Genomic DNA, 24542 nt, shown 5'->3' with positions numbered 1-24542 from the left:
TTACTGACCTATATGTGGTTGATTGGCTGCACAGGTGGCTCAGTGGTAAAGAATCTGCCTGCAGTGTGGGAGACACAGTTTTGATCCCTGGGTTGGGAAGATCCCCTGGAGATGGGAATGGCAACCAGTATGCTTGCCTGGGAAATCCCATGGACACAGGAGCCTGGCGGGCTACAGTCCATGGGCTTACAAAGCGTTTGACACAACTGAGAGGCTAAGCATGCACGCACACACACACACACACTGTTCACAGTGGAAAGTAGACTTCCTTTTTCAGTAAAATGACGGAGTAGACATTCTGAAAAATTCTGCTGGAAACAAAACACCCAGAAATGATAATAATATATAGAAAACATCTATTAAAATCCATAGCTAATAAAATATGTAGTCAGCTGTTTAAAGTAAAAAAAATAATAATGTATTGTGGTGTCTATAAGGAGAAGCAAAACATTTGACAGAATAGCAAAAGGCTAGATGGAGAGAAATGAAAGGATATTGTTCAAGGTTCTTATACTACACATGTGAAGTAGTATGATTTCACCTGTGGGTGAGCTGTGATGAGGTAAAGACATATACTACAGATCTGAAAGCAAACATTGCAATAATACAACAAAGCGTTACATTTAGCAAGACAACACAGTAAATGAAATGGAATCATGAAATTTCCATGGAACCACCTGCATAGAAAATCCCATGGACTCTACAAAAATGCTAATGGAATGAGTTGAGCAAAGTTGCAGAGTATACAATCAATTTACAAACATCAATATACAAAATACTAGCGACAATTAAAACCTGAAATAAACATAATGTCGTTTGTGTTGTAAAAATATGAAGTACGTAGGGATACATTGACAAAAGACGTACAAAATCGATACACTGAAAACTAGAAAACACTTCGGAGATAAATTACTGAAGACTTAACTAAATCAAGAAAGACTGTGTTTATGGGTACTGAGAAGATTCAGTACTATTAAGATGTCAGTTCTTCACCAACTTGATCTATAAATTTAATGCAATTCCAATCAAACTTTCAGCAGGCTTTTTTTTTTTTCCCCCAGTTAGAAATTGATATACTGATTCGATAACCCAGGAAAGGACCAAAGTCAACTTTGAAAATGATTAACAAAGTCAGAGGATTTACACTACCTGACTTCAACAATAAAGCTACAATAATCAAGACAGCAAGGTATTGGATGTCTAGATGAACAAATAGACAAATATATCAATGGAACAGAATGTCAAGTCCCTAAATAACCCCACGTATACTTGGTCCTGCGTACAGATCCTATACCAAACACCACTGGAGGCCCACTACTGCTGTTGCTGGGAGGGGTGGGGCGGGGGAAGCTTTTACATGTACAAACCCTGTTAAAGATAAGGAGGGAGCGGTTGGCTGCCACGAAAGGAAAAGGCAAGACGACTGAAAGCTGCAAGCCTGGCCGCCAGGCACAGCGGGCCTGCCTAAGACTGAGGCTGGACCAGGACAAGAGGCAGCTTCCCCTGACCCCATCCCATCCAGGCAAGCAAACGCCAAGTCACAAGCGCAGCCAGCAACTGCCCAGGGCGGGGTGGGCAGGAGTGTGGAGAGATAACCCCTGCGGTTTAGATAAACAGAAAAGGACTCAAGATGAGGGTGGAGCAGGAACACTGAGAAAAACCCCCCGCCACTCCAGCCCCCACTCGAAGCACTTGTTGCTGAGTCACTACGCGGTGTCTGACTGCAGCCCCACGGATTGTGGCACGCCAGGATCCTCTGCCCTCCGTTATCTCCCAGAGTTTCACTCAAATTCAACCTTAGCACAAGAAAAGACTAAAAGAGGGCTTCCCTGGTGGCACAGTGGTAAAGACTTCACCTGTCAATGCAGAGGACACAGGTTCGATCCCTGCGCAGGAACATCCGACATGCCGCAGAGCAAATAAATGTGTGTGCCGCGACTACTGAGCATATGTGCTCTCGAGCCTGGGAGCAGCAGCTGCGGAAACCTGTGTGTGCCCGGAGCCATGCTCTGCAACAAGAGACGCCACTGCAGTGAGAAGCCCGCACACAGCACTTAGAGAGGAGACCCTGCTCACTGCAGCGAAGACCAGCACGGCCCCCGCCCTGCCCTATCCCCACCCCCCGCTTAAAAAAAAAAAAAAAAAAAGGAGGAATTTGAAGCCAGTCCTATTCTGAAGGTAACCACAGCAACAACAAAATCTAAATGCCAGTTCAACAACAGATTTGACTGACTCAACCTTCCCCACATCATCAGTTTAGCATTAGAAGTGTTCACACTTCGAGAACTTGTTTATCTCAGTTCTAATAAATACTGTTTATCTCAGTTCTACAAATGTGGTTAAGAATTCAATCAAAAATTGAGACATACAAAAAAATATATCTCAACATGCTGTATATCTGTGTGTCGCAACAACAGAAAAGTCCCACTATGAAGGGAAAGCGAAGTTGCTCAGTCCTGTCCAACTCTTTGGGACCCCATGGACTATAGCCTACCAGGTTCCTCTGTCCATGGGATTTTCCAGGCAAGAGTACTGGAGTGGGTTGCCATTTCCTCCTCCAGGGGATCTTCCAGACCCAGGGATCAAAAGCAATAAACAAAACTCACCGATGACCCAGAAATTGAAACTATCAGACTGGAAGTTAAAGGAAATGTTGGGTTGGCCAAAAAGTTCCTTCGGTTTTTTAAGTAAAAATAAAAGACACTTTTATTTGCACCAAGAACTTTCTTTTCTTTCTTTTTTTTTAACCAAGAACTTTATTCAACAATGTATTCACTGTTTTGTTCCACTACCTTCTGCCATTTTTTTCAGGCAACTTCATAATTCCATCTTCCCAAAACGTTGTATCTTTTTGAGCAAACAACTGTTCCAAGTGCCTTATACAGTCTTCCAGGGAATTGAAAGTTTTCCATTAATCTGTAAAGACTGAAATAAATGGACATCTAAAGGTGCAGTGTCTGGTGTATATGGCAGATGAATCAGAACTTTCCAGTCAAACTGCAAGAGTTTTTGCCTGGGTATCAAAGGAAACACACGAGCTTGCGTTATGTTGATGTATATGCGTTTTCTGTTGACTATTTCTGGACGCTTTTCGTTGAGTGCTGCTTTCAGTTGGTCTAATTGGGAGCAGTATTTGTTGGAATTAATCATTTGGTTTTCCAGAAGGAGTTCATAATAGAGGACTTCCTTCCAATCCCACCATATACACAACATCACCTTCTTGGGATGAAGATCGGCCTTTGGTATGGTTGTTGGTGGTTCACTTCACCTGGCCCACTGTCTTTTCCATCCTGCATTATTGTATAGAGTCCGCTTTTCATCACCTATCACAATTTGTTTTAAAAATGGAAGATATTACATTTAAATGGAGAGCCGCATGTACAGTCAAGAAAGTTGTTTTTTTTTTTTTAATAGCTTAACTTTGTGGAACCCAAACATCAAAGTGATGAATATAAGCAACCTGGTGCACAGGATCTTCAGCCCTTGGTTTGGATACTTTGAGTATGTCGGCAATCGCCTGCATGATATAACAGTTTATTGATTGTTCTCAATTAATGTCTCAATTTGACTACTATCAACTTCAACTGGTCTACTCAACCATGGAGTGTCATCCGGTGAGAAATCTCCAGCCTGAAACTTTGCAAACCACCTTTGACGTGTTCGATTAGTCACAGCATGGTCTCCATACACGGCACAGATATTTTTCTGCATTGCAGTTGTTTTTCCCTTTCCTGAAATAATAATGTGCAATATGCCACAAATGTTGCTTTTTTCTTCCATCTTCAATATTTAAAATGGCTACATACAAATTCACCAATTTTGATAAGCTTTTAAAAATGTATGCTGATATGATAGTTGTCACAATACAATCTAACAAAATTGTTTCCAATGAAGTCAAAGACAACTAAGATCTATGAGAGCCATCTTACGGAAAAAAACAAAGGAGCCTTTTGCCAGCTCAATATCATTAGCATGTTAAAGGCTCAGGTGAAAAAGATAGACAGCATTCATGAGTAAAGGGGGAGTTTCAGCTGAGAAATGGAAGTCATGAGAAAGTCTCAAATGGTAATGTTAGAAAAATTTTAAAAACAATAGACATGAAGCAAGCCTTTGACAAGCTTATCAGAGCACTTGACACAGCCAAGAGAAGAATCAGTAAACTTGAAGATAGGTCAGTACAAATTACTCTAACAGCAGGACAAAGAGCAAGCATGAGAGGGAAAACAGAGACACAGAACAGAGTATCCAAGAGCTGCGGTACAGTAGGAAGTGGTTTAATATATGTGGAATCAGAGCTCCAGAAACAAAAGAGAATGGAGCAGAAGAAATATTTGAAGAGATACTAGTTGAGAATTTCTCCAAATTTATAAAAGATATTCAATTACAGATGCAGGAAGCTGAGAGAACACTAAGCAGGAAAAATGCCACTCCCTTGAAATAATCTCATGCCAGACACATCATATTCAGACTGCTGAAAAATAAGGAGAGAGAGAAAATCATGATCCAAAGAATAAAGATACATTATATACAGAGGAACAAAGATAGGAAAGTAGGGTCTTAAAGAGATATTTGTGCACCTATGATCATAGCAGCATTACTCACAGCAAGTAAATTGTGGAAGCAACACAAGTGTCCATCAGCAGATGAATGACAATCAAACTGTGGTCTAGCCATACAGTGCAATATTTAGCCTTAATATAAAGGAGGGAGGTTTGAAATATGCCACAATATTGATTATGCTAAATGAAATAGTATGTTAGTCACTCAGTCTGTGACACCATGGACTGCAGCCCACCAGGCTCCTTTGTCCATGGAATTCTCCAGGCAAGAATACTGGAGTGGGTTGCCATGCCCTCCTCCAAGGGATCTTCCCCACCTAGGGATCAAACCCGGGTCTCCTTCACTGTAGGCAGATTCTTTACCATCTGAGCCGCCAGGGAAGCGCTTTAAGTGAAATAAGCTGGTCACAAAAAGACAGGTACAGCTTTGAGCACGTTGCCTTTGCAATTCTGAGGAAATGGACTGGTCCTGAGAATCACTGTATGCTTGGTGTTTAGGGTGAGGCAGGAGTTCTGAGTCTCCTCCCTTCTAAGGTTTCAGAACAACCTCTGGCAGAGAGGCTCAGCACTCGACTCAGACATCACAGCCTCTCCCAAGGCTAAGACAACGACGGTGTCAGCTCCAGAGACCAGACTTGGTCGTAAGGAAGGAAACCAGCTAAATACACTCTTGCCAACTAAATCCCATCTTTGTCGAGCCCTCTCCCATCTGCTGTATTCTCTGGGGTTAACTCCTCTGTGACTGGAGAGACCGTCCAGCCATCAGTAATGTACCCTAGAGGTCCAAAGGTCCAAGGTCCACTCAGGCTCCCACAGAAGGAAGGAACACTTTATCACAGAACAGAGTCTAGTGTTTTTTATGGGACTGTCCATGCTGGTCGTGGTCAAATGCTTCCAGGGTTGAGTTTTATGATCATTCCTCTCCACTCAACATCCGTCTACTTCTGAATACTTCCCCAGCTCTGTTCACGTATAGCAAAGCCCCACAGGTACAGATTTAGGATTTTGGTAGCAAAAATCTGAGATTTAATTTAAGATTTTGTGGTGTGATACTGTCAAGCTAGACACACACACCCCCACAGAACATTTTTGAGCTGGAGGTGGGGGAGAATTAGATTCAATGAAAAAATATAAATTCAGAAGAGCACACCAGGAAGAACCATAAAAGACATCCTCACTGATCGAACCAAGACCATGACCTGAACAACTAAGAGCAAGCAGTTTTCATGCTGAAAAGTAACTTGCTGTGGTGCCGAGGCTCTTCTACACCTGTAAATAGCAGAGGGCATGGTCCCTGGGCCAGCAGCATCGTCATCACCTGGAGCTTGTTAGGGTGGGGGTGAGGAAGTGAGATGCTTGGCTCCTGCCCGGGACCTGCTGACTCAGGAGTTCCAAGAAGAGGGCGCAGTACCCTGTGTCGTCACAGGCCCTCCAGACGGTTCTGGTGCACATCTGAGAAGCGCTGACGAGGAGGGTAGAAGAGGAGGTAAAGGCAGTAAAGAGCAGAGCTGACGAGGCAGAGCAAGGCCTCCAGCGTGGCCCTGATGGAGACGAACACTCACTCCCATCAGGGACAACGTAGAACTCTTGGCTGCAGCCTGCGAGCTGCAACTAAAAGATCCCACATGCTGCAGCTAAGGCCCAGAGCAGGGCTCCCCTGGTGGCTCAGTGGCAAAGAGTCTGCCTGCCGGTGCCAGAGGCTTGCTTTCGACCCCTGACCCCTGCAGGGCAACTGAGCCTGTGCGCCGCAACTGTTGAGCTTGTGCTCTGGAGCCGCAACTATTGAAGCTCTCACACCCTACAGCAGCAAGAGAGGCCGCGAGCGGCGAGAGGGGCCGCGAGCTCCGCACCTAGAGTAGCCCCCGATCACCACTAGAGAAGAGCCCACGCAGCAACAAAGACCCAGCACAGCCAAAAATAAAGAAATAGCATGAGCAAAATTTTAAAAAGACTCAGAGCAGCGAAATAAACATGAAAAAAAAAAAAAAACCTCACAGAGGCGTTAACCCCAGAGAATACAGCAGATGGGAGGAGGGCTCGGCAAAGACGGGATTTAGTTGGCAAGAGTGTATTTAGCTGGTTTCCTTCCTTACGACCAAGTGTAGAAAGAGTGGAAGCACCACTACCCGCCCCGGGAAATGAGGAAGACACTCCAAAAGGTGTGGAGAGGTAATGAGGGGCAGTCAGCACCAGGAACGTCACAATGAGGGAACTAACCAAAGATTTTCCTGACCAAAATGTGATCGTGGTCTGAGCTGTAGAGGGCTCCTAGAGTTTCCTTCAAGAGGAAATCTCAAGGAAAGGGCCCCAGGCACTACTCAGCTAGTGTTTATTTGGATGCTTACTTATTTTTTACTTTTATTTATTCCGATACAACCTCAAACTCACCAGGAAGTTGTAAAGACAGTACAAAGGCCATCTGAATACCTTTCACCCCTCTTTGCCAACTGTTTACATTTTGCCCCATTTTATTTTTTTCAGATTTATGTATGTGCTTTGGGTCTTGGCTGAGTCATGCGAGACTGTGGCGCACAGACTCTCTAGTTGTGGCACATGGACTTAGATGCTCCGCGGCTTGTGGGATTTTAGTTCCCCAACCAGGGATCAAACCCATGTCCCCTGCACTGCAAAGCAGATTCCTGACCACTGGACCACCATTTTATTTACTGTTTCCCCCTCTCTCTAAATATATGTACATTTGCATATTTACATTACACGTACATCTTCTTCTGAAGCATCTAAACTGTTTGCCGCATTATGCTTGAAATATTTATGCCTAAGTATTTCAATGTATATTTCCTAGGAACACATTTTATTACATACCTTCCTAAAACACAACACTCTTACCAGATCACAGTATGACTATTAAAATTAGGACATTTAATCTCGGCATAATAATATTATCTAATACAGGGTCCATTTTTTCAAATTTCGTCAGTTGTCCCATTCATGTCCTTTTAGCTGTCTTCTTCCTAATTCTGGATCTAATCTAGGACCGCGTGTAACATTTAGTTATCGTATCTCTTTAGCCTTTTTCAGTCTGGAACATTCTGTATGTTTCCTCATGGTTAGATTCAGGTTATGGATTTGGGGGAGGGAGACCACAGATGTGATCCTGTGTCCTTGGCAGTGAATCAGGAGGCATCTGACAGCTGTATATCCCCATCTTGGTGATATTACTTCTTTTTATTTAATATTTAATTTATTTATTTGACCACACCGAGTCTTAGCTGCAGCATGCAGGATGTAGTTACCTGACCAGGGATCGAACCTAGGCCCCCTGCACTGGGGATAGTGTCATAGCCGCTAGACCACCAGGGGGACGTCCCTGTGATGTTATGTCTGATCACTTGGTTCAGGTGGTAGCTGTCAGCTTTCTTCAAGGTGGTTACCATTTTCCCCGTTGTAACTAGTAACCAACTGTGGGAGATCCTCTGAGATTGGATCGGTCAGGACTGTGGTCCTAAGGGTCTAGGAGGAGCAGAACCACCTTGTGCTGCTGTGGGAGCCAGTTACTGTCTAGGTGAGCTGTCCTTTCTGCATCTGAAGCCGGAGCCTCCAGGTCATGGTCTGGTGGGAAGATGGATGTAAACGAGGGGGAAGCAAGAGCCCCCTGGGAGCCAAGAGGCAGAGCAGGAACCCATATGGGTCCTTCATCTTCCCTCTGAGACTCCTCATTCTGGAGCTGGACACACCTGACCCAAAGGCAACAAAGGGTCACAGGAATGGAGGAGCTGCTTGGCCGCCCGTGGGGGCTGCAGATGAGTGACAGCGGGAGCGGCAAGGGCAGCCATCTCCCAAGTGCAAAGGAACAGGAGCGCTCCTTCCGTCCTGCCAGGGCGCTCACACACATCTTTATCGTGTCACAGGTTAACTGTGCATCTAAGGTGAAGTCAGGCCACCGTGGAGAAGACTGCCTATTTACTGAAGCCTGCCCAAAACTTAGAATTATTACATATGCCGTAAACTTAGGTACTTATGCATGCAATAAACTGTCGCACCAACATATCAGGCAGCTCTGCAGAATGACGCACTAGCGTGGTGACCTTCCACTGTGGCAGTGATTCTCGCGGCTCTTCTCGTGATAGTTGCCATGGCCTCAACCTTTTAAATCCCCTCGAGTGACAGGGCAAATGTTTTACTTCAGAGTGCCACAAACACTCAAAGTTGAAATCCATTGCCCTAAATGGAGGAAAGGATCTCCAGATTTAGAAAACGTAGGACAGTTTGCTGACACACCATCTCAAATCTGAAGACAACATAGAAAACAGTGAAGACCAAAAAAAAAAAAAAAAAAAAAAGGTGACCAAGGAAAGATCAATAGATTCAAAGCATGATTCGAAATTGGAATCCGTGGATGAAGCTGAACTTGAGGACTACAAGACGAATAAGATTGTTTGGGAAGGGATTCAGGTGAGCAAGATGCAACCCAGGCATCAGATGGAGAGAGTGGAGGAAGAAGGGAGTACACCCTAACAGCCAGATCGCTTCTCCCATGATCTCTGTTCACACAAGTTAATAGGGAAAAAGATTTTTTTTAGAAAACTGGTACATTAAAATAATGATTATCTTAGGATTTCATTGAAAAGGGAATGAAAATGCTGTGTCCACTATAGAATCACTGTAAGTGAAGAGAGCATTGTCAGCATCAGGATGGAGTGATAAAGCTGGATATGATAGTTTTAAAAATGTAATATTAGGGATCTCTCTTGTGGTCCAGTGGCTAAGGCTTCATGCTCCTTGATTGGGGAACTAGATGCTATATGTGGCAACTGAGACCCAGTGCACCCTAAATAGGTAAATAAATATTTTAAAAATCTAATATTAGATGTTGATGGGGTTTTAAAAGAAGAGTCAGGGTTGGATTAAGACTGAAAATCAGACAATCTATTTTCCCTTCTGAGACTAGGAAGACCAAAGTAAAGCCCGGAGTGACTGACCCACTGGACTCAGGCGTGCTCAGGTGTGTTCAGGTATGAGGATGCTGACACCTCGGCAGTACACCCTGAAGCGGGAGGGGAGGGTCTGACAGCTGACCCAGGGGTGGCTGGCCTGTCTGCAGACTGCTGAGCACTTGGCAGTAACTGTTCCAACCACACTCTGAATGCGGAGCTGGCTCCCTCTGATCTGAGGTCTGAAGAGGCCCTCCTAGCCAGGATGTGGCAGAAGGGGTTCAGGAGGTGGTGACCCTGAGAGGTGAGTGCGTGTCCCACTGATTCTGGCAGCGATTCTCTGACATCTGCACCTAGGTTAGCAGCTGGGGAGTATGGCAACCCAGAAGGCACTTTCTGGAGGAGAAGATGGGCAAGCCCTGGGCAGAGGGTCAGGCAGGAAAGCAGAAAGCTAAGGCTCCACGCAGAGGCGGCATGGTGTTACAGTAAAAGCAATGAACACTCTCCGCGTGGTTCAGTTCCCCTTTGTCCTGTCATTTCTGACTTCCTGTGGTGGGGTATTTTTAAATCCCATCCCCCACTTTTTTATTATGAAGTATTTCATATATTTAAAACAGTATATACTATATATACATGACTGATATTCTGCCAGTTCTCATCATTGGTGCGGCTTTTGATCTGTGGCCAGTGGTCACCCTACCAGGTCCTGGTTAATGCCAGCAGCTATTTTGATTGTTTGCTGACTGAATCAGGCCACTGTCTGGTTGCTAGCTATTTGATTGTTACCCCAGCATATATCATGAAAAAAAAAAAAACAAAACCCTGTGTACACATCAGCAGAAGAAACAGCATTACAAAATATTTCAAAAGCATTTTTAATGGGTAAAGCATTTGCACCATTAAAACTTCAGAAAGCATGAAAAGGCAGCAGTCTTATCCCTCAGCTGCCTCACCTCCAGTGTGAATAGTTTCTTGTGTATACTTTTGGAGATTTTATGTATAAACAAAAAACTGGATATATGTATTGCTTCATTTCTCACTGAGAGTAGTGTGTAATACACAGTGCTCTGTCCTTTTTCTTCCAAACCTAACAGATTATCCTGGAAATCTCTCCACTTCAGTGCATAAATAACTTTTTCTTTTTTTTTTTTTCTTAATCTCTATTGTAAAGAGTTGGGTAGGACTTCATGGTACAGTGGTGCTATAATCTCTATTGTGATTTATTTATTCTCCTACTGATGACATACAGGGTAATTTACTGGCTCTTTTAATGGATAACGTTGTACACACTCACTTCATAAATACACCAGTAAGGCAAATCCTAGAGTTCAAGGGTATATGTATATGTGTTGTAACGTTTCACAGGAATGCAGATATAGCTGTAAAATGAAATCCCTGGGAGCAGAATTGCAGGGTCAAAATGGGTGGGTATTTAGATTGCAAGTATGTCTCACTTGGGGCTGTATGAGCGACATGCAAGTAACCGTGTAGTAACCAACTTCTGGCTCTATTCCAACTTGGGAGCTGAAAGCGCTGTCTTAGGTAGTTTTATTTTACATTTCCTTCATTGTGACTGAGGTTGAGTATTTTTAAAACATATTTAAGAGCATGTGTATTTCCTTTCTGTCAAGTTCCAGTTTATACTCTTTTCCTATTTTTCCTTGGGATCGGCAGGCTTTTGATTGACTTTCAGGAGCTCTTGACATGAGAGAAGTTAACCCTACGTGATAGAAACTGCAGTTGTTTTCCAGTCTGGCCATTTGTCTTCTGACTCACATTGAGTTTTGCCATGTGGGGCCGTTCTTCTTTTCATGCGGGGCAGTATCTCTTTTGTCAACCTCAGCTACTCCAAGGAATGCACTAGAGTTCTGTGCTGACTCATTCAGCTGGTCTTAGTAACAAGGGCAGTGGTTTGTTTCAAGGCCACACAGCCTGGGGCAGGCTTTTCCTAAAGGGGCCAGGAAGTAAATAATTTAGATCTCTGTTGTAAAAATTCAGTCCGGCTGTTGCACAGTGAAAGCATCTATCTTCATAAACAAATGAGCAAGGCTGTGTGCCAATAAAACTTTATTGGCAAAAGTAGATGGCAGGCTGGATTTGGCCCTTGGGCCCTAGTTGGGACCCCTGGCACAGGGGCAGTTAGGGCACCTTCCTCCTCCAGTCTGTGAATCCAACTGGCCCTACATTCAGTCTTCCCCTCAGAGTCCCTCCCCAGCAGAAAGATTACTTCACTCACTTCTCCTGCCAGAGTCCTAACCCTCATGATGCTCCAGCTGCTCAGCAGAGACTTACTCATTTCCCAACCTGGAACCCGGAAGTCAGCTCCCAGGCAGCTGTGGGTAGCCAGGCACCCAACCAAAGAGCCACTTGGCACAGACACACCCTTCAGTAACTGAGAAGGGGGCCTTCAGGATGATGGCAAATGCTATTGAGGATTTTCCCTCCGTGGGACTTTCTCTCCAGCACAGCCCACTCTCAGCTGCCTCAGTCGCCCCACTTATGCGAGGCTTGCCCTCAGAAACTGGTTCTCCCATCTCTTCCATGCACAAGAAAACCTAATAATGTACTGAATTGATAGGGGAAAGAGCATTAAGAAGTCATACAGTTGTTTCAGGTGGCTACAGGAAAATCTTGCTTTGAAACTTTAGCTGCAATAGACTCTTTCTGGCTTTGGATGGGACTCAGTCTTAAAGGAGGCTGCTTTGGAGGAAAGGTGGTAACCTGGCTGGGTCTGAGGACCCTTCTGAGGGAGGGCTTTCCTGAGGAAGTGGCATTGAGCTAGGAAGGGTGTGATGGGGGGAGGCAGGGGGGCATGGTGAAGGCATAGGGGGTGGTGATGGGCCAAAGGCCAGTGTGGCCAGAGGCAAGAGTAGCTGGAGAGGCAGACGGGGCCAGCAGAGCCTTCCTCAAGGCTCCGTGTCTTAAATCCAGCTGTGGATGGAACCCACTGTAGAGGAAAAGGGCACAGAACTCTGGGACTCGGGTGACTGTAGGGGTGAGGGAGGGCTTTCCTAAGAAAGTGACATTAAACTCAAGAAAGACGTTAGTGGGCAACCAGGAGAGAGTGAAGTCATCAAATATGCATTTATAAAGATGCTGCTGGGGACTCCCTGGTGGTCCAGCGGTTAAGACTCCACATTCCCAATGTGGGGGCCCTGAGCTCCATCCTTGGTGGGGGAACTAGATCGCATATACTGCAGCTAAAGATCTCACATGCCACAACTAAAGATCCTGAATACCACAACTAAGACCCGGCACAGCCAAAGAAATAAATACATAAACTATTTAAAATATGAAGATGATGCCAGCTGCCTTGTGGAAATGGAAGGTTTGTTAAAGGTAGCAACCTGGAGCCTGTTGCTGTTGTTCAGGCAAAAGATGCAGGGTAGGAGAGAGACAGAGGTGGATATGTTTGAAAGATATGGAGGCTGGAGACATGGGGGTGGAGGATAGGGAGAGGGGTCTCCGCTGATGCCCCCCCGGGCTCTAGTGATGCTCAGTGGCTGGCTCTTAAAGAAAGATCCTGGACCACTTCTAGATGGTGGGCGCCTTTACTTGACATCTTCCACATGCTTGAATCTGGGGGGTGGATCCCCAGGGTCCCTCGGGTTTAAAGTGACTGACTTCCACCCAAGCATCCCACAGAGCAAGCTGCAATCTGCTGACATCTTCCCTCTCATCTACACTTCTCTAGGCATCACCTGCCCGACTCCCACATCCGTGGAGCATGCAGACATCCAGGTCAAGAATTACAGCATCAACTCCAGGGAGCGGTATGTTTGTAATTCTGGCTTCAAGCGTAAAGCTGGGACCTCCAGCTTGACCCAGTGTGTGTTTAACGAGACCGCGAAAGTCGCCCACTGGACCACTCCCAACCTCAAGTGCATCAGTAAGTGGCTGTCCCAGTACTGTCCCTCCGCCCCTTTCGCCATGGCCACGCAGAGAGCAGACCGCAGTATGGGAAGCTGATGGCTCTGCCACATAACCACCCATGAGACCTTGGGCAAGGGCTTCAATGTCTTTGATCTCTTGGTTCCTCATCAAGAAAATGGGCCTGATTCATCAGGTCCTTTCAACATTGTGGGTTGTGGGAGGAGTAAGCAAACTCTGGTAAATATTAACTATTATTACCATCAGTGCTTTAGATCACAGAAGCAAGAACTGGGCTACAGACAGAGGTGTTTGCTCATAGCACCCTGCTCCCTGGAGGGCTACCCGATTCCTCCCCAGGAGACAGCCCACAGGGAAATCACTGCCCTTCCTCCCCTGTTGATACCTGCCCTGAGAGAAGTGGGAAGACCCATGGAGCAGAGACCTCCTGGCCCAGACATTGTCTGGGATCCAGCCAGAGCTCCAGACCAAGAATGAGGAGAGATCTATGGAATTTCCCCACCTTAAAAAAAAAAAAAATCCCCAGCTGGATCACCGTGCCAAGAGAAGTCAAAGAATCTTCGAGTGGAAGCCAGCAGGGTCATTTTCAGGAAGACTAAGCCCTGTACTCTAGAGAAGGAAAGAGCAGCCCATAGTCTTCCAAGAGAAGGGTGCGTTAAATAGTTACCGCACACGTGGTGTGTGTCCAGGTGAGATATGTTCTCAAGTAACATTTGCGGACATTCTCAGCTCCTTTCCGGGGAAAGCAGACAAACGGGGTTGTTCAAGAGCAGATTCATGGCTGGGGGACTCCTTGAAAAGCCAGTCTTTCTATTGAATCTGTAGTGTTGAGTTCACCCTGTGCCCCTACCCTGCCACCGCGTGGCCACCGTGCAGGGCTCAGAGGCCAGGCGGGCCTTCTGCTTGTAGCAGAGGCATCGCTGGGCTGGGAGCAGAGTGCCCACCGCATGGACCATTGGGCCCATGGGAATGGGCTGGGTGAGGCCAGGTCTGAGCAGTAACTTTGGGGAGAGTACGGCTGTCTTCCTCAGTCTAGCCCGGGGACCCATTGGGACCCATTGGAACCCATTTTTTCCAGGGGCAAAAATCAGGGCTTCCTACTGTAGAGAAAGTGGGCGTTTCCTCAATGTTCCAATTCCTCTGGGTGAATGAATCAAGGATGTTGAACTGAACAGGGTGGGTTCTAGGGTGGGGCGGGGGGAATGAAGGATGGGGATAAGCCTAGAATCATAGATGTTTAGAACCAAAGACTAGGGGAACCTTTAGGTCTTAGCCCCCAAAGCCCCACCTTTTACTACTAACCACTCCCTCCATGATTTCCCCAACAACTTGTGCCCCAAACAATCAATTGAGTAATCATTTGTTTTCTCATGCAAAAGCTAGCGTTAAAAAACTGAGTTGAGGTCATTGGTATCATTCTAGCCAAAGACAAGACACTTGCCTCTGAACTTGAGCAGTCTGCGCTGGGAGCTGCGGACAAACAGCTGTTTATCTCCTGTGTGTCTGGCCAGACCTGGGCGGCCAGATGTGTCCACTTTAAATTATAAACGTATTATTTATTTAAAGTATACATTTATTATTATTATTCTTTTATCTACATCCAGTTCTGAAGCCAGCCCAGGTTCCACCCTTGGGATCATAAATGCCGTGTGGTTATCCTCTCTCTAGGAGACCCCTCCCTGAGTCACCAAAGGCCACCCTCCACAGCAGCGCCGACAGGGTTGACCCCAGAGCCAGAGAGCCCCACCCCCTCCGGAAAAGGTAGGAATGCCGCAGACTCTTTCAGGATTCCCATCCTCGGCTGCCCTCAGGTCCACGGAGAGCCTGCAGATCCGTGAACCACTGCCAGGGTTCCGCCGCAAACACCCCTTATTCACGTCAAGGATAAGAACTGACATTAACTTCATTTTCTCTTTTAAGCCAAAGTTGCTGGACAACCAGGTTTCACGGGTGCGCACTTCATAATGGTTTAAAATCCACTCTTACTAGGCCAGATCACACTTCGTGGTAGATGCTTAGCTTTGAGAATAGGGAGGGTGGGGGCTGAGGTTCTGCCCACCTTGCATATCAGCCTTCTTAGGCCTCATGGGCACTGGCAGAAAACCCAACCCTCCTGGATCAGAGACGGAGGACTCTCTTGCCTGGCGCTGCAGGCAGCAGGCCACTGGCAGGTCTCATCAAGTCCCTCATCCACACGTGCCTTAAGCAGGCCTAAGCAGGTGCCTGTGTGGGTGGCGGACATCCCTGGAGAGGAGGGAGCCTGCGCAGGAACCTGATGTTTTACTGTTGGTGTGAACACATCTGCCCTGTGCTCTGGGGGGAGATACTGTCTCCACCTGCCAAGACCATCTAAGCATCCTTGAAAAGATGGCGCCTCCACTGGCAAGATGTGCAGAACTGGGAGAGACCCAAGCACACCATCTCCCAACAACCCTGCCTGTGATTGTTTTGGTACACACGCCTGCACAAAGCTGCCAAGGTTCTGCATTTTGACCAGGTCTTAGGCAAACTCTACCCTAGTTTCCTCTGCACTGTTAAGAAAATCTGAGCTCTTGGATGCAAAATATCCTGGGAAGACTTGCCCTGTGTCTTCTGACACCCTCTCTTGACTCCTGATTCTCTGTGGCCCATTACCCAGTGTGAGGTTTTTATTTATTTGTTTTGGCTGTGCTGGGTATTTGTTGATGCTTAGGCTGCGGTGAGCAAGGGTTGAGTTGCGGTGCATGGGTTTCTCATTGCTGTGGCTTCTCTTGCTGTGGAAACACAGGCTCTAGGCGCCCAGGCTTCAGAAGTTGCAGCTCGTGGATCAGAAGTTGTGGCTCGAGGGCTCTAGTGCGCTGGCTCGCTAGTTGTGGCATCTAGGTTTAGTTGCCCTGCGGCATGTGGGAGCTTCCTGGGCCGGGGATCAAAGCTGCGTCTCCTACGTCGGCAGGTGGCTGCCTTACCACTGAGCCATCAGGCAAGCCCCAGTGCCGGGCTTCTCCTGGCCCCACCCCCTCCTTTCCCTCCAGGCGCAGCCATCCCACAGTGGCTGACAGCGCTTCTCGGGCTGCCTTCCTCGAGAGCCAGTTCTTAACTGAGGATGCTCACTGAGACCTCCTGGAACTCTGGGTGGTCTGGGGAGCACCGGTTACTGGAGCTCCAGAAGCTCTCCTGGGACCCTCAGGGGGCCAGGGCTGAGAACCACCGCTGAAGGGAAGGTGGAGGGGTGGAGCAAGGGTTTCCTTCCAGTTACTGAGCCGATGACAAACAGGAAGAAGAGGCTGGGGTGCCCACAACCCCTTTGACCTGAGTCACACCTGGCTCAAGGGACCTCTCTCAGCCTGGCCTTCATGCCCCAAGCACTTGGCAGGTTGCAGCCATGCAGGGAAATCTCAGGTGTGAGTGTAACCTCCAGGGTGGGTGCTGTGACCAGGGGCACCTCATGGGCCTGCTCCGGGTCAGGGGGAGCATGGTGTGCAGAGCACCTAGGCCCTACGAGGTGCTGACAGAGGGTGAAAGGGCACGCTGACTCCTCCGGTGCACGTGGCTGGGAGAGCGTGGGGCAGAGGCCCTAACAGGGGGCCGGGTAGCCCGGGATGTGCCATCACAGCTTCGCCTCCAGGGCTGGGCTCATCAGGACTGTATTATCACCCTGGAAGACCCGCTCACCATGGAAACAGAGCAGCAGGGTTGTGCCACTCCAGCCTATAGGTTGTGGCAGCTGCTGGCCACTGCAGGACGGGAGATCAGGACCTCAGCGCAAGGCAGGCGGCTCAGCCTCCTCCCAGAGATGGGCGCCGAGCCAGGACGCATCCCTCAGGTCCACTCTCGAAAGGTCAGATGGGCTGAATCCCAGGTTCGCCTTATTTCAAAAGTTTTGTGCAAGTATGTAAAAAGTAAACTAAAATTAGCATCCTGATGTCTTTGGCAAGTACAGTTCCACTTTTCTTAACTAATTTTATTCATTCCCTTCTTGGGTGCACTGGTTCTTCATTGCTGTGTGAGGGCTCTATCTAGCTGTGGTGGGCCGGGGCTACTCTCTAGCTGCAGGCTCAGGCTTCTCACTGCCGTGGCTTCTCTTGTTGCAGAGCATGGGCTCAGCGGTTGAGGCTGGTGGGCTCTAGAGCACGGGCTCAGCGGTTGAGGCTGGTGGGCTCTAGAGCACGGGCTCAGCGGTTGAGGCTGGTGGGCTCTAGAGCACGGGCTCAGCGGTTGAGGCTGGTGGGCTCTGGAGCACGGGCTCAGCGGTTGCGGTGCATTGGCTTCGTTGCTCCGCAGCATGAGGGATCTTTCCAGACCAGGGATCGAACCCCCTGTTCGCTGCATTGGCAGGTGTATACTTACCCGATGGATAACCAGGGAAATCTCCAATTTCACTTGTTTGTCTGAGCTGGGTCTCCTGGTAACCACTTCTCCAGTGCCTGATTCTACTCAAATCTTTGAGATTGTTAGCTTATGTGGCCCATGATAAATAGCCATAAATCCACTAGTGTCCGCAAAAGCCTCTTGGCCATTCAGAACCGACGAAGATGTTACCCACTCAAGGGATCTTCCCCCAGAGCTGTGGAGGAGTTTGCTGGGAGAGGGCTGGCCAGGGTGGGCTCACGGGAGAAGGTGTTGGTCCACTCTCTTCTGAAGCTGAGAAAAGACACTGTTCTCAATGTTTTCATTGTCCATGTCTTGCACTCCCCTGCAGAGCCAGATCTTACTTCCAAGTCAGACACCAAAGTGGCCACAAGGCCAGCTACTGGACCAGGCTCCAGGCTGCCGTCCACAGCTCCTCCTGTGGGAACCACAGGGGTAGTCAGTAAGGAGACCACCTACGTCCCAGCTCAGACAGCAGCCAAGGCTCCGGAATACACACACCCGGCCTTGCAGGACACGCCCGGTTAGTGCTGGCTTTGCCTGCTGGAGGAGAGCGCACCTCCCGGGGGCTGTTTCTGAGACACGGGTGCAGATCCAGAGTAGGCTGATCACATCACACCATCCAATCCACAATCAGGGTGACTGCGTGACCCTCTGCCTCCTGCTCTCTGCCACAGCCTTCTCGCTCCAGCCTCTGTTCTATGCTCCACCCTGCTTCAGAGGGAAGGGAACTGTCTCTGCCCACACTAAAAGTTGCATGGCAGAGCCTTTGCTGCAAATCTGATTAAGATCTGCCTCCTCTGACATGAGAGGACAGAGGACGCTTTCTGCCATCTGGAATCACGGTGGAGGGATAGGGGCACGCTCTCTGGGTAATCTGCATGTTCTGTAAATGCGCCTCTGATTCCTAAGCATGGCTCAGCATGGAAACAAGTGATCCTGGTTCTGTGCTAAAGTGAGTCTGATTTTGCTGGTTGCGAATTTCTCAGGGCTTTAAGATGAGAGCCAAACTGTCCTGGAGTTCTCCTGCTTAGAGAAATTAGTGCCTTCAGGACCATGGCAATAACTGAGCTGTAATCTCTTCCCTGCAGGTGCATATCAGCACAATCCCAGCGTTGTGACCGGTGAGTATTTTCCTTGGTCTTTTGTAGTTATGTTTTATCTGCATCAAGTGGTGGTGTCTGTTCAGGGGACCTCAGTGCCAGGGTGCTGGACGGTCCTGACTGACGCCTGCTGTTCCAGTGTGGTCACCAACAGCTGCCCCTTTCGCTCTCAGAAGTGTCTCTGTGTAGATGAGTTACTTGACTGCGCTGTTTACAGTGTGTGCAGAATTCTAGGTTGGCTATTTATCTTAATGTTGGTAGGTTCTCACTGTCAGGCGATTGGTACAGAAGCCAGGGTCAGTGCACCACAGGGCACCCTCGTGCAGCTATTCAGGCCTACTAAGTGGGGGCTAGACTGTCATTCAGGACCCACTGGAAAACCAGTTAACATCATTAAATGATGTTCTGCCATCAGCCGCACTTATCTTTCACAGGGAGTTAGCACTATACACTCAACAGCAAGAAGTTCGCGTTCTTGGTATAAAAGGCATCTTTACAGAAGACATATGACTTTAAGGCTGGGAGAGAAAGTCCCAGAGAGTATAAGGAGGAAAATGGAAAAGTGCTTGCAAGAATGGAAGACGAAGAGGAAGGGAAGAGAGAGAGAAAAAAGGAGAGGGGAGGAAACAAAAGCAGGGAGAAATGCAAGGAAACAGAAGCAGGGAGAAATGCAAGGAAACAAGCAGGGAGAAATGCAAGAAATGCAAGGAAACAGAAGCAGGGGGAATGCAAGAAATGCAAGGAAACAAGCAGGGAGGAATGCAAGAAATGCAAGGAAACAGAAGCAGGGGGGATGCAAGAAATGCAAGGAAACAAGCAGGGAGGAATGCAAGAAATGCAAGGAAACAAGAAGGGAGAAATGCAAGAAATGCAAGGAAAGAAGCAGGAAGGAATGCAAGAAATGTAAGGAAACAGAAGCAGGGAGAAACGAAAGAAATGCAAGGAAACAAGCAGGGAGGAATGCAAGAAATGCAAGGAAACAGAAGCAGGGAGGAATGCAAGGAAACAAGCAGGGAGAAATGCAAGGAAACAGAAGCAGGGAGGAATGCAAGAAATGCAAGGAAACAAGCAGGGAGGAATGCAAGAAATGCAAGGAAACAGAAGCAGGGAGGAATGCAAGGAAACAAGCAGGGAGAAATGCAAGAAATGCAAGGAAACAAGCAGGGAGAAATGCAAGAAATGTAAGGAAAGAAGCAGGGAGAAACGAAAGAAATGCAAGGAAACAAGCAGGGAGAAATGCAAGAAATGCAAGGAAACAGAAGCAGGGAGGAATGCAGGCTTTCAGTGAGGAAAGACAACTATAATTTCAATGCAGGCAAAAATTAATTTCTAATTTCTATTCACAAGTTTCCTGGCTAGAGAATGATTCAAGTTTTTGTAGTTATATTTTATCTGCATCAAGTGTTTTCTAGGAAAAAACCAACTGGCTTTGGTCATTTTTGCATTTAGTTGATTAGAATGGTTTTAAGAACAATTGAAACATATGCCAATGCAAGATATTTTTAAAAGGCTCTCTGGAGAGTGTTTTCATGGAAAAACTGTGGCGTTTAATGACAATGATGTTGAAACAAAAGTATGTTTATCATTTAAGAGGTGGCCAGTAAGAGAGATGACCAAATTTTTCTCCTTGTGTCACATATTACATTAATTTTTCTACAGACTTTTACATTTTTTTAGTCATTTTCTTGAACTGTTAATATTTGCCCAGGGCTTAACAATGGAAAGTTATAAAAGGCTGTAAGGTAAAAAGCCCGTCTCTGACTGAAAGTCCCCTTGCAGGCAGGCGGGAACTCCGGCTACTAGATTTCAGGATATCCTTCATAGAGACTCAATCTGTAAATAGCATGTAGAAGATACACGATACAGTTAGGTATATTATTTTCACTATTCTGCACCTTGTCTTTACCTAATGGTATGTCTTGGAAATTTTTTCACATCAATAGATGAAAAAACCACCTCATTCTTTCCAACAGCTCAGGATGTTCTATTATATGGATTTGCCACCATGTATCTAGCCAAAACCCCTACTGGGCCTTGGAGTTCCTTACATTCTTGGGCTATGTACCAAAGGAGGACTCATTGTAAAAGCTTGTATCGCTTCACACATGTGCAAGTTTGGTGGCAGTGCTGGTTTAGTCACTAAGTCATGTCTGACTTGTGACTCCATGGACAATAGCCTGCCAGGCTCCTCTGTCCAGGAGATTTCCCAGGAGAGAATGCTGGTGTGGGTTGCCATCCCCTTCTCCACGGGATCTTCCCGACCCAGGGACTGAACCTCCCAGTCTCTTGCATCTCCTGCAGGGGCAGGTGGATTCTTCACCACTGAGCTGGCTGGGAAGCCCTTGTGCAAGTATATCCGAAAGAAAAAACCTACAAAATTTGAGGGCCAATTTTTTCCCAGTGTGGATTTCCAAATTATTTTATTATGAGATCTAATCTGTATTTCTTTCCAGTTCATGACTTTCACTGGATTAAAATATCAAACATTCTCTCCCTTATTCTAAAATGCCAGATAATAAACATTAACTGAATACCTACAATAGGCAAAAATAGCTCTGCTCAAGGAACTGTGGAAATACAGAGATTTTAAAAAAACACTTTAAATCTTTTATGTGGCATGAATAAGATTTCTTTCTTCCAGACTGCTTAATGTAAACACTAACTATAAGACAGGCCTAGTCAGCAAAGACACGAAAATGAGATCCATTTAATTTTCATCGGCTAAGAAGATAAGAATGAAAACTAAAACCCTGCTAGGTGTCTAGAAACACTGAGTGATGAACAGTTTCTCCAAAGTATGCCTGTCACACACAATCCCAGCCACCTGGGACCTAGGAGTGTGTCCCGCCAGGTACAAGAGGTGCTCCTGACACCTTGGGTATTGGTAGGCGCTCCTGTTTCTGCAAGAATAAGCCACTGATTGATCATCTTTGGAAGATGATATAAATAATGTTTTACCATAGCAGTTGTTCAGTAGATATTAATGTAATGTTTTAATCAGTCCACTGGTATTACCAGTATAGTTCATAAAAAATGAATTATATAAATGATTATCACAACTTTTATGTGTTTAAAGATTTTTTTTGATGTGGACCATTTCTACAGTCTTTATTGAATGTGTTACAATATTGCTTCTGTTTTATGGTTTTGGCCCCGAGGGATGTGGGGTCTTAGCTCCCCGACCAGTGATTGAACCTGCGCACCTTGTATTGGAAGGGGAAGTCTTAACCCCTGGACTGCCAGGGAAGTCCCTTTCACAACTTTTAAAAGTGGCTCTTTTAGTGCAACAGGATGGTAAATAGTAAATGTTCCATAAGTGAGTGAGCAAATACTCATTGGAGTTTGAGGGCTCTAACATTTTAATACATGTTGAGGGAAATGGTCCTCATTTCACTATCTTCTATATCTATGCACTCACTTGGCAGCCTTGTTTTGTAATCAGTAACCTTATTTGATTATTCCAATGTCTGTCTCTGCTCCTTACCTAGGCTATTTTTGAAGATTCCTGGTTGTGAAATAAAAGGATAGAATGTCAGCTATGATGGTGTTTACACTGCCATGTCCATTTAGTGCACCCTAGGGGAAGGGTTCATTTTTCAGACTGTATATACCTCCATCTTTCAGAGCAGAAGTACACCTGCTGCAGTTTACATGCAAGGGACTACCTCTATATCATATCATTCGTCTGCTCAAATGATACAAATTGAGCTCCTGTCTTGTGCCAGCTGTGGTCCTAAGCTGCAACAACATGCAGATTTCTCATTAAAAAGCAAATGGCACTTTACATGTCCTTCAGCTGCAGTTCAGTCGTTCAGTTGTGTCCAGCTCTTTGTGACCCCATGGACTGCAGCATGCCAAGCTTCCCTATCCTTCACTATCTCCCAGAGATTGCTCAAATTCATGTCCATTGAGTCAGTGATGCCCATGTCCATTGAGTCAGTGATGCCACCCAACCATCTCATCCTATGTCATCCCTTTCTCCTCCCACCTTCAATCCTTCCCAGCATCAGGGTCTTTTCCAATGAGTCGACTCTTCTCATCAGGTGGCCAAAGTCCTGGAGCTTCAGCTTCAGCATCAATTCTTCCAATGAATATTCAGGGTTGATTTCCTTTAGGGTTGACTGGTTGGATCTCCTTGCAGTCCAAGGGACTCTCAAGAGTCTTCTCCAACACCACAGTTCAAAAGCATCAATTCTTCAGCACTCAGCTTTCTTTGTGGCCCAATTCTCACATCTGTACATGACTACTGGAAAAACCATAGCTTTGACTAGATGGACCTTTGTCGGCAAAGTGATGGCTCTGCTTCAATATGCTGTCTAAGTTGGTCATAGCTTTTCTTCCAAGGAGCAGTGCTTTTTAATTGCATAGCTGCCGTCACCATCCACAATAATTTTCAGGCCCAAGAAAATAAAGTCTGTCACTGTTTCCATTGTTTCCCCATCTATTTGCCATGAAGTGATGGGACCAGATGCCATGATCTTAGTTTTTTGAATGTTGAATTTTAAGCCAGATTCTTCACTCTCCTCTTTCACTTTCATCAAGAGGCTCTTTAGTTCCTCTTCACTTTCTACCATAAGGGTGGTGCCATGTGCATATCTGAGGTTATTGATATTTCTCCCGGCAATCTTGATTCCAGCTTGTGCTTCATCCAGTCCAGCATTTCACATGATGTACTCTGCATATAAGTTAAATAAGCTGGGTGACAGTATACAGCCTTGACATACTCCTTTACCTATTTGGAACAAGTCTGTTGTTCCATGTCTGGTTCTAACTGTTGCTTCTTGACCTGCATACAGATTTCTCAGGAGGCAGGTCAGGTGGTCTGGTATTCCCATCTCTTTAAGAATTTTTCAGTTTGTTGTGATCCACACGGTCAAAGGCTTTAGCGTAGTCAATAATGCAGATGTTGTTCTGAAATTCTCTTGCTTTTTCTATGATCCAGCGGATGTTGGCAATTTGATCTCTGGTTCCTCTGCCTTTTCTAAATCCAGCTTGTACATCTGGAAGTTCTCGATTTAGGCACTGTTGAAGCCTAGCTTGCAGGATTTTGAGCATTACCTTGCTAGCATGTGAAATGAGTGCAATTGTGCTGTAGTTTGAACATTCTTTGGCATTGCCCTTCTTTGGGATTGGAATGAAAACTGACCTTTTCCAGTTCTTTAGCTTGCGGAAGGTTAATGGTTTAATTCCATCAATTAAGTATTTATCGATTACCCACTCTGAACCCAGCACTTCCTATGTGCTCAGTGCAGGAAGACACAAAAGAGAAACCATTGCCAGGGACTAAGGTGTTGACATTCTCATTTCATAAATGCCTTCAGCAAAGGCAGGCACACAGCATGTCAGATACCCTACCGTCTGACTGAGCTAGTTTGCAGGTACTGCCAAGAAATGACAATTCCCTGGATATGCACAGAGAACACTTTTTAAAAACTGAAATATAGTTGATTTACAACAATATGTTAGTTTCAGGTGTGCAGCATTTTTGTAGACTACACTCCATTCATGTTATTACAAGATAGCTGTACAGTGTATCTTTATTGCTCATCGATTTTATGTATGGTGGCTTTTATCTGCTAATCCCCTATCTCCAATTTGCCCCTCTCTTCCCTCTTTCCTTCGGTAACCACAAGTTTGTTTTCTCTGTGTCTGTTCCTGTTTTACATATACATTCAAATAATACATTTGTATTATTTGTTAGATCCCACATATAAGTGATATCGTACAGTATTTCTCTTTCTCTGACCTAT

At 46.2% G+C, this 24542-nt stretch overlaps 1 protein-coding gene across 10 annotated transcripts in view; it reads left to right on the top strand.

Moving 5' to 3' along the window:
- Positions 1–24542, top strand: part of IL15RA (interleukin 15 receptor subunit alpha) — a 42707-nt gene that overhangs the window by 6768 nt on the left and 11397 nt on the right. For 4 of the 10 annotated variants that reach the window (XM_027976497.3, XM_042230434.2, XM_015099438.4 and 1 more), the window contains exons 2-5: positions 13146–13340; positions 15011–15103; positions 18021–18212; positions 18781–18813. In XM_027976497.3, the coding sequence (XP_027832298.2) occupies positions 13146–13340; positions 15011–15103; positions 18021–18212; positions 18781–18813 (513 nt within the window). The remainder of the gene's footprint in view (positions 1–13145; positions 13341–15010; positions 15104–18020; positions 18213–18780; positions 18814–24542) is intronic. The other 6 variants (XM_027976501.3, XM_027976500.3, XM_042230436.2 and 3 more) reach the window with 3 other exon arrangements.

Source organism: Ovis aries, chromosome 13, assembly GCF_016772045.2.
Source record: "Ovis aries strain OAR_USU_Benz2616 breed Rambouillet chromosome 13, ARS-UI_Ramb_v3.0, whole genome shotgun sequence".
Classification (NCBI taxonomy): Eukaryota; Metazoa; Chordata; class Mammalia; order Artiodactyla; family Bovidae; genus Ovis; species Ovis aries.
This window is presented reverse-complemented; position numbering and strand designations above follow the sequence as displayed.